General features: G+C 45.7%; 1 protein-coding gene across 1 annotated transcript in view; it reads left to right on the forward strand.

Annotated features, from left to right (window-relative positions):
• Nucleotides 1-18,424, forward strand: part of BIRC6 (baculoviral IAP repeat containing 6) — a 343,022-nt gene that overhangs the window by 137,763 nt on the left and 186,835 nt on the right. The window contains exons 40-44 of the mRNA XM_075924970.1: nucleotides 2,223-2,339; nucleotides 4,403-4,557; nucleotides 5,416-5,542; nucleotides 8,769-8,879; nucleotides 16,150-16,283. Of these exons, the coding sequence (XP_075781085.1) occupies nucleotides 2,223-2,339; nucleotides 4,403-4,557; nucleotides 5,416-5,542; nucleotides 8,769-8,879; nucleotides 16,150-16,283 (644 nt within the window). The remainder of the gene's footprint in view (nucleotides 1-2,222; nucleotides 2,340-4,402; nucleotides 4,558-5,415; nucleotides 5,543-8,768; nucleotides 8,880-16,149; nucleotides 16,284-18,424) is intronic.

Raw genomic sequence — 18,424 nt, forward strand, 5'->3', positions numbered from 1 at the left:
TCCAGAATTAAGACCCACTGAAAAAAATAATGCTTGTACATATGCTCCATAGATAAGTAAATTAGGGAAGAGGTAACCAAGTGAGAAATGAAGCATTTTTTTTTTAGAGAAGCTATAGTATATCACATTTTTTATTCTGTTAATCACTTCGAGTGCATATATTTACAGATTACTACTCATTTTTTAATATTGCTTTTTTGAGTACCGTATTTTCCGGCGTATAGGGCGACTGGGTGTATAAGACGACCCCCTATCTTTTTAATTAAAAGATAGGGTTTCATCTTATACCCCAGCGCCCCTCCACCTCCTTTGCTCCCGGTGTCCCTGGTCTGCTGGAGATGGTCCCCAGCAGACCAGAGGCACCGGGAGCAAAGCCGCCAGGAGCGCCTGGGCTGCCCCCCCCCTCCCCCCCCCCCCCCCGCCGGAGCCCCTCCGCGGCTTTGAAAGCCTCGGGGGAAGCCGGCGGCGGGGCATCCCAGGCGCGCCTGGGCTGCGCCCCCGCCGGAGCCCCTCCGCGGCTTTGAAAGCCTCGGGGGAAGCCGGCGGGGGGGCATCCCATGCGCGCCTGAGATGCCCCCCCGCCGGCTTCCCCCGAGGCTTTCAAAGCCGCGGAGGGGCTCCGGCGGGGGCGCAGCCCAGGCGCGCCTGGGATGCCCCGCCGCCGGCTTCCCCCGAGGCTTTCAAAGCCGCGGAGGGGCTCCGGCGGGGGGGCAGCCCATGCGCGCCTGGGATGCCCCCCCGCCGGCTTCCCCCGAGGCTTTCAAAGCCGCGGAGGGGCTCCGGCGGGGGGGCAGCCCATGCGCGCCTGGGATGCCCCCCCGCCGGCTTCCCCCGAGGCTTTCAAAGCCGCGGAGGGGCTCCGGCGGGGGCGCAGCCCAGGCGCGCCTGGGATGCCCCGCCGCCGGCTTCCCCCGAGGCTTTCAAAGCCGTGGAGGGGCTCCGGCGGCGGGGCATCCGGTGTACAAGACGACCCCCGATTTTTGGGGGATGTTTTTTAACATCAGAGGTCGTCTTGTACGCCGGAATATACGGTATACATTTTTAACACTCACTGCCATAAAGAGCAGTGAATCTATTCACAAATTATAATAAAAAAAATTATGTTTTGGTAGTTCCTAATATTGGATATGTAGCTGTGTTAATCTCATAGTAGATCAAGTAGTGCCTTTTAGTTTGATCTTTAAATGTTCTTTAAATGATCTTTAAGTGGAGTGCTCCAAGGATCGGTTCTAGCGTCGGTGTTGTTCAACATCTATATGAATGACCTGGATGTGGGGATGGATTGAACCCTCAGGAAGTTTGCGGATGACTCTAAGATAGGGGGAGAGGTAGATACATTGGAGTACAGGGATAGGGTCCAAAGTGACCTAGACAGATTAGAGGATTGAGCCAAAAGAAATCTGATGAGGTTCAACAAGGACAAGTGCAGAGTCCTGCACTTGGGACAGAAGAATCCCAAGCATTGTTACAGGCTGAGGACCAACTGGCTAAGTAGCAGTTGTGCAGAGAACGACCAGGGGATTACAGTGGATGAGAAGCTGGATATGAGTCAACAGTGTGCCCTTGTAGCCAAGAAAGCGAATGGAATATTAGGTTGCATTAGGAGGAGCATTTCTAGCAGATCTAGAGAAGTGATTATTCCCCTTTATTTGGCATTGGTGAGGCCACATATGGAGTATTGTATCCAGTTCTGGGCCCCCCCAGAAAGGATGTGGACGCATTGGAGTGGGTCCAGTGGAGGGCAACAAAAATAATCGGGGCTGGAGCACATGACGTATGAGGAGAGAGTGAGGGATTTGGGTTTGTTTAGTCTGCAAAAGAGAAGAGTGAGGGGGAATTTGATAGCAGCCTTCAACTTCCTGAAGGGAGGTTCCAAAGAGGATGGAGAGAGAGGCTGTTCTCAGTATTGACTGATGCAGAACAAATAGCAGTTGTCTCAAGTTACAGTGGGGGAGGTCTAGGTTGGATATTAGGAAAAAACTATTTCACAAGGAGGGTGGTGAAGTACTGGCCTGGGTTAGCTTGGGAGGTGGTGTAATCTCCATCCCTAGAGGTTTTTAAGTCTTGGCTTGACAAAGCCCTGGTTGGGATGATTTTGTTGGGATTGGTCCTGCTTTGGGCATGGGGCTGGACTCGATGACTCTTCCAGCCCTATGATTCTATATTATAATGCACATGTTTATTTGCTAGTCAAATATTATCTTGTATGATGCTTTCTCTAGCTTTGGATGCCCGTCTAGAAGTTGGACTGGAACAGCAAGCAGAACTGATGCTGAAAATGATGTCTACTTTGGAGGCTGATTCCATTTTGCAAGCATTAACCAACACATCACCTACATGTAACTATACATTGCTAAATCTTTCTCTTCACTTACTGACCATGTATTTCACTTGAAACTTGTTTGCTTGCTAACTTTAACTTCACGATTTTTTCAAATAATTTGTAAATTGATTGTTCACGTGGTGATACTAAAAATAAATGTGTATGAATCATTTTACCAAGTTGTAAAATAAAAAATCATGTTCTATTGCTATAGGGGAAATACTATAAGGAAGAGGAATGGGTTTCATTTGGAGACTCTATTTAAAAAAGGCATGTTTGGTGAAGTCATTATATTTGTTTTCAAGAGCTTGATTTTTGGCTGTGATTGAACGAATGCACAGAGTATAATGCTTAAAAGGGAATTCCCATAACTCTGTTTGACTGCATTACACAGTAAAACCATAGAACTTCTGTTGGTTAACACCTTTGAAAGCCTATTTCAGTGGTGTCTTGTGCCAAATAATGAATGTGAAGATGTTTATGCCTGGTGTACCCATCAGGTTTGTGTAACCAGTAGGATGGTACCTTAAACACTGTCTCAAAGATGTCTAGAACATTTAAAAATGAGTACTGGATAAGAAAATACAAATATTTTTTGCCTGTTAGAGCTTTTCCTACAAAAAAAACATGAAAATATTGGATTTTAATATTTTAGTCCTGCTGCACCGTAGAGACCAACAAAAAATGTAGATAATATCATGAGCTTTTGTGGGCATAACCCACTTCTTCAGATGAATGGAGTTTAAGGGGTCCAGGTTCTAAATAAATAGTAGAGAAAGAGGGGGGGATGAGGAGGGAAAGGAAAGGAGAAAAAGAATGGGAAAAGAATAGTCCAGGGCTACTCAACACATGGCCTGCAGATCACATGCAGCCTATGTCCTGTTTGTGTTCTGCCCGCAGTGCGGTTTGGGTTTGTGAGGTTCAACGCACAGCCCACGAGTGGGATCCTTTGAACATAGCCTCTACTAGGCACACGCTGCACAATGGCAAGGCGTGTCACAAGCGGACAGGCTGGCTGGAAAAGATGGGTACAGGGTATCGGCGTTTCTAGCCTCCAGGGAGGAGGTGCCAGGAGTCCAGGGCATTGTGGGAAGTGCTGGTTGCGTAGCCTTGTGGGCAGAGCCTGAAAGGTGCTGACTGGCTCTTACTGGCCATGTTTGGGTCCGGTAACGCAGCTTAAGGCTTAATCTTTGTATTCATGCCTGTCAGTGTGAAAAACTATTTGCATCTATATTTGCATGTATACGCAACCACATTTAAGTTGCGGCCCTCGGCATGTGCTTTAAGTATCATTGTGGCCCCTGCGGCTTCCAAAGATGAGTAGCCCTGAAATAGTCAATTAGTGTGTTCATGCCAAATCAAGTTGGTTTTTTAAATTGGCTGGTAGTAATATGGAAACTTTGAGATCCATTAATGAGTGCCTGGACAAGTTAAAAGGTTCCCCAACAGGTTTCTGTGTTACCTTTTTGAATATCTGATTTGTGTCCATTAATTCTTCATTATAGAGACTGTCCAGTTTGGCCAATATACATGGAATAGGGGCGTTGCTGGCACTTGATCGCATAGATCACGTTAGTGGATGTGCAGTTATAAGTCTCTGATGTGGTGGCTTATGTGGTTAGGTCCTGTGATCATGTTGCTAGTATAGATGTGTGGACAAGCTTGAAAGGGAATCTGCAGAACTTAATTTCATTGACAAGTTTGATACCTACAATAGAGGTTTAGTTGAAGAACTTAACTGGATGGCCTGCTACATTCCACCGCCTGACATAAAAAGCCAAACTCCAGGTAGTTAAGATACTTAAAGCCACTCTATCAACTTCATTTAGAATGGACACTCTATTTTGTTTGCAGTTTTTTCTCCTTTCCTTTCCCTCCCCATCCCCTCTCTCTACTATTTAGTTGGAACCGGGACCCCTTAAACTCCATTCATCTGAAAAAATGGGTTGTGCCCTTGAAAGCTCATGATACTAGCTACATTTTTGTTAGTCTCTAAAGTGTTGCAGGATTATTAATGGTTTTTAAAGTTTTTTCAGTTATAAACTAACATGGTTATTCCTGAAACGTTTAATTTTTTAGTAACTCAGTCTCCTAGTGGAACAGATGATTCATTGCTAAGGGGATTACATGCAGCTAACTCAACCAACCCACTGATCATACAGTTGTCCTCCATACCTATGTTGAGTGTATGCTTCAACAAACTATTTTCCATGCTACAAGTTCATCATGTTCAGGTATGGAGTTATGAAGTTTCAGAACTTTGGCTAATACAGGCCTTAATGCTAGCATTGAGAGAAGAGTTACATTTCCGTACACGCATAGTTTTTAATGATTTAAAATGCTATGGGAAAAGATCTATTAAGATTAAGTAAATTATTTTTAATATTCTCCAGTGAAAGTAGAGAGAAAATAAATGATTGGGTATCTTAAACATTTGTCTATAGAATGTAAGTTTCTTGAATACTTCTGTAATTAAAAAACAGTTTTGGATCTTTCATAGAAGGGCATTTAGGTACCTCAACTAGTGATAAATCTCACTAAAAAGTCCTGGAAAAGCAGAGGTTCATTTACATGTTTTGCCCTAGCATGTGCACACACTCATGCAAATTAAACAATATGCACATGTATCTTTGTATGCACACTTCTGGTTACTGAACATATTTGTGTGCCCTCCCTACATCATGTTAAATATTTAATCCAAAATCTGTTACACTGAAAGATCTTGAGTAGTGTAGTCACATGAGTAATGAATGAAAATCACTGAGTTCGTGTATGAGGTATTCCAAAAGTTACCTGCTGAACTTCTGCCAAGACATCTTAAAGTAAAAAGATTTTCAGGCCAGACTATAGTGAAAGTATTTGTGTATTTTGTTAAAAAGTTTAATTTTATTCACAATAGCTTCAAAATGCTTCTGAAGATGATTGTGCTTGGGTATGCTTGTCACCAGAACAGTTATAACAGAGAATATAAATAAGATAAATGGCATGTTAAAAATCAGAAGTTTGTTTTTCGCAAGGAGTTCTAGAAGTACATTTCAGTGTTTTCTGATTTGCCTTTTTATATTGGTTATTTATATTTTGATATTTTTCAGCTTGAATCCCTTCTACAGTTATGGCTCACATTAAGCCTGAATTCCAGCTCCTCTGGGAGTAAAGATAATGGTGCTGATGCTTTCCTTTACAATGCTAATCGAATACCTGTAATTTCTTTGAATCAAGGTAAAAATATTCTAGAATGGGATAATAGGTATGCAAACAAGTAGAGCAGGAGTTCCCAAACTTTTTGACACAGGGACCAGTAAATCCGTTCACGAACTTTTGGAGGACCAGTAATGTTCATTTGCATATTTGCATATTCATTAATCAAATGATTAATATTCAAATAAGTTGTTTCTGGTCCTCCCAAATCTCCCAGTGCCAGGTTTAGCAAAGCTTTTGATATGGTGACCCACAATATTCTTGCCAGCAAGTTAAGGAATATGGATTGGATAAATGGGCTGTAAGACAGACAGAAAGCTGGTTAGACCAGGGTTTCCTAAATTTTTTACTTTAATTGAAACCCTTTTTTTTCAGTTCTGCTTTTTGCAGCCCAAAAATATAAACACATGAAAAACAAACTGAGAAAATACCAGACATATAACATGTCTGGTATTTTCTCAGTAGGTAAGTTGTATTATTACTAGATGTATCAGTTTCTAGTTTTGAACTGCCTGGCTAGTAAATGTGCTCAGGCTGCATGAGTGTTCCACCAGACAGATAGTTCGCAACTACTCAAGGAATGTGTGTGATGGGGTGGGAGGAGAGAAGGCGGGGGGACAGTAGAATCCCTGTGCCGGACTAACTCGTGCTTTGTGGGGGAGGGGGGAATGGGGTCGAGTCAGTCCCACTCCCTGCAGGCCGATTCATTCCTCCCCCCTGCGCCTCTGGCCAGCCCCACTTCCCCCAATCCCCTCCCGGGCAGCCAGTTCTTCCCCTGCTTCTCCTCCTAGTCTCCCTCATGCCCACCCCTTCTTTCAAGCCTTCTCCTAGCACCTCCCACTCCAGCCCCCAATGCCCTTCCCCTCTCCTCTCCTCTCCTCTCCTCTCCTCTCCTCTCCCAGCATCACCCTGTCGCCCCTTCCACTGACACCTCCCCTCCTGCCCTTTCCTTCATGGTCTGCACTTGGCCCCCTGCCATTTGTGTCTCTCTCCTGCACCCCTGTCCCTTGGTGTCTTTCCCTCTTCCGCCCAATCCCCTTCTCCTTCCACCCCTCCCACTCCTCTCCTCTCCTCGCCGCCGCATGAGCCAGTTCCCTACCTTCTCCTTCCATGTTGCGGGGCCGGAGTCCGCACTAACGCCCCGGAGGCCGAACCCGGAGCCAGCCAGGCCCCACAACGTGCCTCCCGCGGGTTTCAAAACGCCGGGCCGTGACGTCATGTCACGCCCGGGCATCCTCCCCACCCACGTGCAACGCCACGCATGGGTGGCAGGCGGCGAGGAGGAGCTGCGCATGGCAGGGACGTCCGGGGCCGAGGGGAACGCTCTGGGGGCGGGGTGGGAGGACGCATGCGGAAGGGGGTGAGGAGGGTTCCAGGGCCCGCTCCAGGCAGAGCCGGGGAGAGACCCAGCTCCACATAGTGGTGGAGCAGGGCCCTGGCTCTTAACTTGCCAGCACTTCTAGGTGCAGGGGTGTTGGGCCCGATTCGACCGAATGGGTCGCATCGGCCTAAGGGCCGGCAGCCACCAGGCATGCTGAGGCCCGACATTTTTTTTTCCGGGCCGCGGACGATAGTTTGGGAAACGCTGAAGTAGAGTATGATTTTCACAAGTGGCTAGCATTGGCTTAATGCTTCCCTTGAGGTCAGTGGTAAAATTCTCCTTTTTTTTTTTTTTTTTACCAGAGAATCCTCTGACTTTGTTTTCCTTAACATTGATTATTTTGAATGCTAAACAAAGGTTATCAGAGTGTTCTGGAAGGGTGGAAGAAACCATCAATTCTGATGCTGCTCAGAATTAGCTTTATTAAATTTTAGTGGTTAATAGATTGCTGTACTATCACTACTACTTGTTCTGTGGGGACTTTCTTTGGAATGCTGTGCCAGACAATAGCAGAAGACATTTCTGACCTCTTTCTCTAGTAAATGCTTCTGTGGCCCCTTTCTCTGCCTCACTAACTGCCATGAAAGGATATGGGAAAAAATAAGCTCTTTGAATTGGTTATTCCAGAGAAGGTAGAGATATGGAGCTGTTTCAAAAAAAAAAGCCAAGTATCCTGCATCTATCCTGTACTGCCTCCTGTTAGGTTCCAGTACAGGTCAGACCTCCTTTGTCCGGTATCCTTGGGATCTGAATTGTCCCGAAAAGTGGAGTTTGCCAGACAAGGGAAGGTCACGGTTCCCTACCAGGCTGTAGGCTCTGCTGCCAGATGAGGCTGCACTCCCTACTGCTGCCCCCAGCCCTCTACCTAGCACACCTGGCCAGGGCTGTTGTCCTGTCCCCCCCCCCCCCCCCTCCGCCCTCCCACCGTGCCAGCTCTGGACAGAGGCAGGCCTTGCTGCTTCCTGCCCAGGCTGGTGCTGCACCCCCACCCCCATAGCATCAGTCCAGCCTGCTCGCCCAGCTGATGCCAGCCCTGGTTGAGGCTGCACTCTTAGCCACCTGCCCTGCCACCCCAGCCCTGGCCAGGGCTCTGCTCTCAACTACGCTGTCCCTTCTGGGGCTTGGTTCCCTGCTGCTAGCCCAGACTGGGCTGTGCTTCTGAACCTGACCAGCTGGGGCTCTCTGGTCCAACAGTACTCGTCCTGCCAGACCAGAGTCCTGCATTTTAGAGGTTCAACCTGTAGTAAATCCTGTCACGTGCCAGGAAATCTCCAGTGAAAATATTCTTGGAGATTTTGTTGCGAAAATGGAAGCCCCCCACAGCATACCCTGAGGAGTGGATTTTCTTACAAGCAGGAAAAACAGTGTGGGTGTAGAAAAGTCTTAACCTTACTGGCATCTGGAGCACTGAAACCAATCAGGCAGTTCCTCATTTATTTCAGTGTGTAATTCGGGAGACTTGGGGGCTCTAGCTTTGACTGTCTGGGATGAAGGCATACCGTAAATTTTCCCATGTACATAATTGTAGTTTATTTAAAAAAAACCCCAAAGTATTCATTTGCAAAGATTCAAAACATTAAAGGGTACATGAAGAGAGCTGTAGTACTTTGGTCTATTAGCTACAGAATGCTATAATGTATTCCTTGAAAATAAAAAACAATGTTTTCATGTGTTGCCTTTGTTTATTAGATAGAAGGAGTTTACATTGATGTGAAATTTGGCTTGTCTTAATTTATATACAGTGTCTCTAATACACAGAATTAGCAGCAAAAAAAGTAATGAACTTTCAGTCCTAATATAAATTCCTGTTTCTTACTGTATTTTGAAAAAATAAAGTCCTTAGCAAAGGTATGTTCTTTTTTACAGCATCAGTAACTAGCTTTCTGACGGTCCTGGCCTGGTATCCTAATACCTTACTCCGGACGTGGTGCCTTGTGCTTCATAGCCTAACTCTTATGACGAACATGCAGCTTAACTGTAAGTTTTCTCTTAATGTTGTTTATGATGATTGAAGACTAAACTATAAATAAAATAAAGGTTCCTCATAAATTCAGGGGTTTTTTTTTTCCCCCAAGGCTAAGTAGTGAATTTTGGTGGTATTCACTTCTAAGGTGTCTGAATCTTACCCAGCATATATAGTGACTTAATTTAAATCCACACTATGGATGATATCATGGAATAAATACATGATTTTAAGTGTGGTTCATCTAACAAGCATCTTTTTAAAATAGGATATTCTTACTGAACTTTTCATTACCCTATGGGCCAACACATCATCCCTTTGATGTTATGTAAGCTTTCGCCCTTTTTCTTTGTCTGTCAAACCATTGTTTAAGCATCTGCCATTTTCCTCTATCAGATATTAAGGTCCACCTGCTTACCACTATCATTGATACAATCCATCCAATGCTTTCTCAGCTTTCCTCGGGGTCACCTGCCATACTGTCTTAACCAGGTGCTTTCTTTGAGGTAGGGAGATGATGTTCTCGTTTTACAAGGAGAAACCAAGAGGCAAGCCAACTTTTCGAAGGGTATCAGAGTAAATGTCTGTCTTGAAACTATAACCCAAGATGACAAGCTCAGTCATATGTCAAGTCCACTACATGGAGCTGTTGTGGAAATTTTACGCTGTTTTTTTGCTTTCGGCAGATGTAAGCAGTGCTAGCTTCCACTTGTAGATTTTTCTTTTCCATTCATGTGTTGGCTTTTATTCTTCCCTCTTTGCATTTTGACCAAACATGAGATGGTTCTTTTTTGGAATGCCTTTTTATTTGTTTTGTAATTGCAATGAGGAAATTAATCTTGGCTATACGTGGAGTTTTGTGTGCATTTTGGGAGAAATGGTCTAAGGTTTGACACTGATGCAAGATGTTGGAGAGTACAAGTGGTGTGGTTGCTCAAAAATGGGAACTTAATATAAGAAAAAATATTGAACAACCTCTGATCTTGTCAGGTTTTTCTCTCATAGACTTTAAGGTTAGAAGGGACCATTATGATCATCTAGTCTGACCCCCTGCACAATGCAGGCCACAGAATCTCACACCCCCACTCCTGGAATAATCCTCTCACCTGTATCTCAGATATTGAAGTCCTCAACTGGTTTAAAGACCCAAAGATATGCAGAGAATCCTCCAGCAGTGATCCGTTTTCCTTAAGTTCTTCTTCGAGTGCTTGTTCATGTACATTCCAATTAGATGTGCATGTACCATGTGCATGGATTCCAGAGCTTTTTCCCTTAGCAGTATCCATTGGGCCAGCTGGGGAGCCCCCTGGAGTGGTGCCAATATATCGGTGCATATATGTCCCTGCTGGCTCCCCACCCCCTCAGTTCCTTCTTACCGCCCTTGATGGTAGCTGGAGTAATGTCAAGACTTATAGTCTTTAACCTTAGCCTATATATTATTCTGTTGATTTTTGAGTGTTGTGTTACTCACTCAGTTAGTAGTTATTTAGTACTTCATTAGGTTTCTGTAAATAGTTTTAGATAAGAAGGGCTTCTCTCCTCTCCCTGGCTGCGGAGGGGGATGCCAGGGCTGCAGGGATTCAAGCCGTGTGTGTCACACTTGAAACTTATGCCCTGCCTGGATCCGTACAGATCTTGCTTGAAGTGTCTTGTAGAGGTCCACCATACAGAAAGCTGCAACATCTACAAGAGTTTTAAACTGAGGACTAAGCGAGTCAGACTCGAGGCTTAAGTCGATCCTCAAGGAGTCTATTTACAGCCTCTAGCTCTGGAGCGGGTCCTGTTGGTGTGTAGCGCACCATCCTCATTGCGGGAGACTTTGGGTGTGCCATCCAGGCATCAGACCACCTCCTTGAAGCCCTTGAGGCACTGTTGCAGTCCCTGGCACCGAGGAGAGCTAAGGACTCCAGATCCCCGGAGAGGTGTGGCCACAAGTTGCGTCCGAAGGAGAGGCACTCAGCCTTGAAGGCGTTCCGGGATGTCCTGGTACTGCCCAGGCAAAAACATACCTCCATTTGGAGAGAAAGTCCGATACTGGAAGGGGCTTTTGAAGGTCTCTGCCACCCGTCAACGCTGGAAACCTTTGATGCGGCATGGGAGCTCATTGAACTGACCTCCCCGGAAGCAGGGGCCTCAGTACTGTAGGTGCCAAGATCACCATCTCCAGCACCACGAGCATCTCCGGGTTTGTCTGAACCGGCACCAACATGGGCACTGATTTCAATATTGGCGCAAGTACTGGCACTGGTGCTGACACCTGCACCGGCTCTAGCAACTGTAGCGTAGCCGATGTCCGCACTTCCGTGGACAGCATTGGGAGGCTCCCGCACCACAGATTGCTCCGGTACTGCGGGTGTATGTGTCCTCCCAACCGCCACACTTCACACCAGAGTACACGGCCCCGATACTGATGATGCCTCCTCTGACACCGGGCACTGTGCACAGAGGTGAGGGTGACAGCCATAGGTCAACACCAGTGGGAGCATGTATCAACTGATAAGGATGCCAGACATCTGGACTTGGTGGGCAGGAAGGTGTATACATCTACTAGCTTCCAATTTTGAATATTGAGCCATAAAACACTACTGGTCAAGTGTGATGTTCTAAATTATTCAGTGCTCTTTGGGACAAATTATTATCCCAGCAGTACAGGGCATAATTTCAGGCCTTTATGATGAATGAAGGCAAGCTGATCAGAGCTCCATTACTGTGTGGTAGATGCAGTTGACATTGGCTCAAGGTCAATGACAGTTAACATCATGATGCACCAGAAATTATGGCTCGCTCTTCCAGATTTCTCCAGAGAGGTCCAGAACACTGTGGATGATTTGCCCTTATATGAGAGGGAGGGAAAAATGTACATGGCTGAGAGGAGAAGACAGTCAGCAAGGACAGATCCTTTGCTGTAAAGAGGACAAAAACAGCTTACAGGTCCTCTAGGCAAACAGGAGAGAATTCTCAAAACAACCAATATGTGGATCCCACTCTATGTGCACATATGACCTTGCATCCAAGATCAGTGTGTTTGAATTGAAGTTGTTAAATAGCAAGATAGAAAGGATTCTTTATCTCAAAATGCAGAAAAGCATGTCCCATCAGTTCCTTTTAAACCGTCTCTGGCTGAAGACAGAGTTCAGAGCAGTGCTCTTCTTCCTGATAGGAAAAACAGAAAACCTCTATTAGTTTAAAGGTTTTTACCTCATAGTTTTACTTAGTTTGGCCTTTTTCAACATTTACTTTGCTTAAAAGGACGAAAAGAAAAGAAAAAAGCAGAAGCTGCGGCAGCTGCTTCTTCTCCGCAACAATGCCGGGTTCCCCCGGCTCCAAAAAATGCGACGCGTGCAGAGACTCAGTGTCTACCTCAGATGGCCTTGCCTCGTGTCAAATTCCTGGGGGAGTCTCATGTGGCACACAAGTACCCTCATTGCCTGAATATGATGGCAAGGGCCACAAAAGACCGCAACATGAGGCTCAAGACTATTCTCTGGGAAAAGTCTCAAAGGCTTCCCTGGCACACTCTCTGTCCGAACTGCTAGAGCCCCTCGTTCCGCAGTGCCATCAGTCTCTGGTACCGCAGAGAAATGCAAGTCAGCCCCAGCCAAGGGAGCTGAGGCAAAGACTAAGACCACCAGATCAACTGGCGCCACTGAGGCAGCAGCTTCAGATAAGCCGCATGTGCCACCTCACATCAGCTCTGGTGAGCTCTTCCTCTGCACCCAGTCTGACCGGTCAGAGTGATTTTTGACCGCCCCATGGCTCTGCAGCACAAGAAAGCCCCACACAAAATGTGGCACCTACAAAAATCTCCTCAGTCTGATTCAAGAGGAGTAACTGGCTCACCACGTGGAGCCCCTGGGATACATGGTGAGTGTACCATCAGCGGTCTTCCCATACCTACCATTCAAGGCACACAGCCTCTACTTCCCAGCAATACCACACCTCTAGGTGTTCAACCCACAATCTCTACACACTCCTCACCTGCTCACCCAGTCGTAGTAATTTCTCAAGTGGGTTCCAGTGAGCATGCCCAGCTTACCTCAGTCACATTCAGAGAGTTCCTCACATGAACCCAGGTCTAGGCAGGAGGAAGCAGTATTTCAGAATTTGCCTTCTCCTCAGGCAGATGACCTGAAACATTTTCAGGAACGTTTCATACGGGTAGCACAATCACGAGACATTACATTACAAGAGATGCTGGACAAACAATATACATTACTTACCATATTACAACCCTCTGCATTCTCTAAAATAGTTTTACCCATCAACGAAGCTATCCTTGAACCTTCCGATGCTTTGTGGCAAAATCCAGCCTCTGTTCCGCCCACAAACCGCAGAGCGGGCAGAAAATATTTCATCCCTGCAAAGGGCATGGACTTTCTATTTGCCCGCCCACAGCCAAATTAGCTGGTGGTGGACTCTGTGAAACGAAACAATTTGAATCCACGCCCCATGACAAAACACAAACGGCTATACACCTTGGGCCGCGAAGTGTATTCTTCGGCCACACTTCAGTTCCGTATATCTGATTATACAGCACTGTTGGCTAATTATGATCATGCCAATTATGTCAAATTAGAAGACTTGCTACAGGACCCCCTGAAAACAAGTGATCTCACCTCTAATCCATCAGTAATGAGGGTTTATCAGTAGCTAAAGTAGCTCTTCAAGCTGCTGTGGATGTCGCAGACTCCGCAGCTAGAGCCACAGCCATGGTAATGCGCAGGGCCTCATGGCTGCAGTCCTCAGGGGTCCCGAAGCAATTACACGTAAGGGTGGAGGATCTCCCCTTTGGCAGGAAACAGTTGTTTGTTAAAAATACAGATGAGATCCTTGGGAATGTATACCCCTCCCAATAAGAAGTGCGTAAATACACTCCCTACCAAAAACCGAGGGAGGAGGAATCAGCAAAACCAGTCCTCCACAAATCAGTCCACCTCTAAGAAGCAGCAAATTTGATGTTTTGGTCGGGGGTCTGAGCGACTACCTCATAAGTCCAGTGCAGTCTAATATCACTGTCGTACCTCGGTGTTTTCGTACCTCGGTACCTTGGGTGGTCTGGACTGTCAGTGTCAGCGTCGTCTGGTCAGGGTTGTCCTGGCGCGCTCCTGACAGGACCTCTACTCCGTTGTTAAACTTTCGGCTGCGTGCGTAACAATCGGTACTCCCTTTATCTAGAGTGTTAGACCCCGTGCACTTGGGTCAACACAAAAGATCTCTGAGACGCCCCGGAAACAACAGATGCAGGCAAGGTTTGAAATCAATCGAGCAGGTTTATTGTCAAATGCGAAGCTCTACCAGTTGGTAACAGTACAATGTTACACCACTGGGCACTATGGCCCGCGTTGACAAGGTACCAACACCGGGCAGGCCTATTGCCATATAACAGATATTAACAGCAGTTAGTCAAAATTAAGCTACTGTGCACTCTGTAAGTTTAGGCAATGACACCTGCCGTTCAGGCGCCTAGTGCGCCCCCCCCCCCCCCCCCAGGTCGGCTGGAGAGCACCCTCTGTGGTGTCCTTTTATAGACAGGTGCAAACAACTTACATCATTTCTTTACGTACCAGGTTACCACCCTCTGTTGCCTAGTTACCACCCCTCACCTTATGGAAGGGGGGCTGGCTTACTATCCTTCATGCTGTCAATTTCGACCCGGTCCTGAACCTAGGTCGGTATGTGCATTAGTTTTTAGGGAGTTTTTGTACCAAGACATTTCTTATTAAGATGTTCCATTACTCCCCTTTGGCTTACAGTCTGTACCCAGTGCCTCCCTGTGTCCTTCCATGCTCGACCTAACTTAGACAATCGCACAGTTATCAATAGGGCCTCTTTCTTGGCTCCTATTACTGAACCAAAGTCTTGCTCACTAGATTGCAGGCCTGTTGCTGTTTTCATGTTATAGGCCTCTATTTAGGCCTGCTGACTCCATGTTACTGACCTCAACTTACTACAATCACCTTTGGTCACTGCCTGAGACCTTTGTACCAAAAGTGGGACTAAATTGCCACAGACAAATGGGTTCTAGAAATTCAGATTGGGTTATATAATCTCCTTTACTTCCATGCCCCCTACCTCATCCCTCTTCAGGGACATCTCTCATGAGCCCCTGTTAAAGGAAGAGATGCAAAAACTACTTAACTTAGGAGCAATAGAGCACTATCAGTACAGAGTCCTCCCCTTTGGTCTTTATATGGCTCCTCAAGTATTTTCAAAGACCCCTCAAGTATTTTCAAAGACCCTGGCCATAGTCACGGCCTTTCTCAGAAGACAAAACGTCATTATCTTCCCTTACCTAGACAATTGTCTAATCAAAGGCCCTACTGGTTAGTGAACTACTATCATGACAAATATTACCAGGGAATGTTTTCCCGACGTGGCAAAAGATAGAGTTCATTGATGCATTGCTAGACTCAGTCATAGCAAGAGCCTACCTCCTGCCACAAAGATTCAGGGCGATCTGCGTCCTTGTTCAGCAGGTCAGATAGGGCTCCCTTCTCCCCTTTCCGGATGTGCCTTCAATTATTGGGGCATGTCGACCACGATGTTTGTGGTCTTGTTCGCAAGGCTGCACATGCGTTGCCTACAACATTGGCTCACTATCAACTATATACCAACCCAACACAGCCTCGTGAAGCACCTCTTGTTTCCTCCACCAGTGCTGCAGTCCCTCGAATGGGACTGTTTGATTAGCTAGTTAATCTAAATTTAACATCCCTAATTCAGAGATCAATTTATTTAGATTAACAAAGATAAGGATAATTGGTGACTTGATTACAGTGTATCAGCACCCGTCTGGGGAACAAATAGTTGATAATGGGCTCTTCAGTTGAGCAGAGAAAGGTATAATCTCCAGTCACTGAAAGTTGAAGCCAGAGAAATTCCACCTTGAATATGGTATAAAATTGTAATGGTCAGAGTGTAATTAACCATTGGAACAATTTACCTAGGATTGTGGTCGATTCTCCATTACTGACAATTTTTAAATCAAGATTGGATGTTTTTCTAAAAGACCTGCTCTAGGAACTATTCTGGGGAAGTTCTGTGACCTTTGTTTTCTCCAGGAGTGCAGAGTAGGTGATCATACCCCGTTCTGGTCTTGGAATCTGAATCTCTGTGGTTTCTTTTCATCAGTTTGGGGTATACTCAGAACCGCAGTGAATGGTAAATAACTTATAGTAGTTGATTTCACTTTGAATAATAAGTTACAATGAATAATGTGTCCTGTATACAAAGTATACAGTCTCTTCATTATGTTTTGTTTTGTTTTTCTGTTTTTGTTTTTAGCTGGTTCAAGCAGTGCCATCGGAGCTCAGGAAAGTACAGCCCAACTGTTGGTGTCAGATCCCAATCTCATTCATGTTTTAGTGAAATTTCTTTCAGGCACAAATCCTCATGGAACAAATCAACACAGTCCACAGGTAATGCTGCTAATTGCAAAAACAATTAACTCCTATTACATCTGTTGTTGTAAAACCTGATTGTCCTCAGCTTGCACTATCATCACTTGTGTGGTGTTAGATGATTGTGATCATTTTTCCATATAATTATCATTCTTCAAGTATCTGTTGCTACTGGTGCCCACCCATAGGCTGCGTATGTGTTTGTGCGCTTTCGAACAGAGACTGCGAAGTTGTCTGCCAGCCCTTGCCTGAGCAGAGCAGTGCCACATACTTTAAATGAGGGCATATAAGGAGGCATGAGTATATAATCTTAGGGAATGCCATGGTTAGACTACTTGGCCACCCCGAACAAAATGAAATGTTGCCTGTTCTGCTCCAAGGAAGGCTACAGCCACAGTTCTCTGTGGAGTGCTTATGAAACCAAGGCCAAGTACTCTTCTTTATGCTTTCCCACCAGTACCTTTTAATCCTTAAGATCCTTTTCAGGCTGTGCTGAAAACGATCAAGAGCTATCCTCATACTTCCTATTTGGTTGAGATGGAGGAGGTTTATGATTACCACACCTGTGTCTGGAAGTCAGTGCCCCGTAGAATAACTTTCTTGAAGGTCCTGTTGACAAAGAACTCAGAGTCCGTCACCAGTCCTAACACCTTCCTCTTAAATCTGAGCATGTGGTCACTAAATAAATGGCTTTTGGGCACGAAACATGCCTTTTCAGATAAATTTCTTATCCGGTGGAAAGTCCACCAACTCTAAAAATGGTAATGCTTCCAATCCTGGTGCTCCTTCCCACATTCTCAAACCTTGGACGTTCTGCTTTCCATGATCCTGGACTATCATCTATTAGAGCAAGGGTCAGCAACCTTTTCAAACCAAAGAGCCAAACTACATCAAAATTCAGAACAAGCAGTCAACAAAGAGCTATACAAGAGTGCCCATTTGCGTGACTGAAAATATACAACTTAATATTATTGATAATTAACATGATGGTTAATAATAGCATGAATGAAACATTAAATGTTGACACTGGCATGTAAGTCCTTGTGTGGATCTAGTTCTGTCTCCATTGGTTTCTGTTGAGTACCTACAACATTTTAATGCATTAATAATAATAATTAATAATAGAAGTTGAAGTGAAATATGAGACCATTCCACCAAGGAGCCCCAGCACTCACTTGCCAGGGGCCTCCTGATTAGTCCTGCAGTGAGGGGCAAGAGGAGGTGGGAAGTGGCTTCCTGCAGCAACCTGAAGAGGCGGGAGCAGAGAGGCTGGAGCCATCAGGCCTCTCCCCAAGGCTGGAGCTGGGACTAGGGTTGCATGATGTCTGCCCACCTGCTCCTAGTGCAGGGCTGTGGTGGCTGCCGGAACTGAAGCTGGGCTGCGGTGTGGCTGCTCCTGGGTCCAGGAGCAGCCAGGCAGCTGCCAGGTGGCCCCATCTGCCCACTCTTCCACCAAATCCACCACCAGCAGTAGCTTACCTTCCACATCCAAGGAATGTGAGTGCTGCCGTGTGAGGAGGTTGGTGGGATTACAATTGTTTGTGTGCGCATGCGCAGGTGTGCACCTTAGAGGAAACTCCCAGTGGCTGACAAGAGCCATAGGTTGCTGACCCTTGTATTAGATCATATCAGTCTGCCATCATAGCTTTCTGTTCACCCATCCAAGGCTTCTCAGTCTTTGTTCCTTCTTGTTTGACACTCAAGTCTCCCAGTGGGACCTCGATCTTGTTATAAATGTCCTAGGGAAAACCTTGCGGGCAATGACAACCTGCTCCCCTTTACAGCTCTCCCTTAACATTTCGTTCCTAATCACCATCACCTTAGGAAGGAGAAAGGGGGTACTGGTGATGCAACATACATCACATTCTACAAAGACAAGATTACGATACATCTCCATCTTTGCTTCCTTTCAAGGGCCTCCCTGAACATAACATTGACTTGGAGATTGACCTACCAATTTTCTATCCAAAATTATTTCTTCAGAGAAAAATCAAATTTTAAATAACTGGATATCCAAAGGGCCCCTGCTTTCTATCTGGACAAGATTAAACCATTCAAGGTCTCTCATAGCCCATTTGTATTAATTGTAGATGTTACTGAAGTTAGGCTTAGCAGCCTGCAATTGCCAAGATTTCCTCTGCAGCCTTTTTTTAAAAATT

The sequence above is a fragment of the Pelodiscus sinensis genome, chromosome 3 (genome assembly GCF_049634645.1).
Source record: "Pelodiscus sinensis isolate JC-2024 chromosome 3, ASM4963464v1, whole genome shotgun sequence".
NCBI classification, from domain to species: domain Eukaryota; kingdom Metazoa; phylum Chordata; order Testudines; family Trionychidae; genus Pelodiscus; species Pelodiscus sinensis.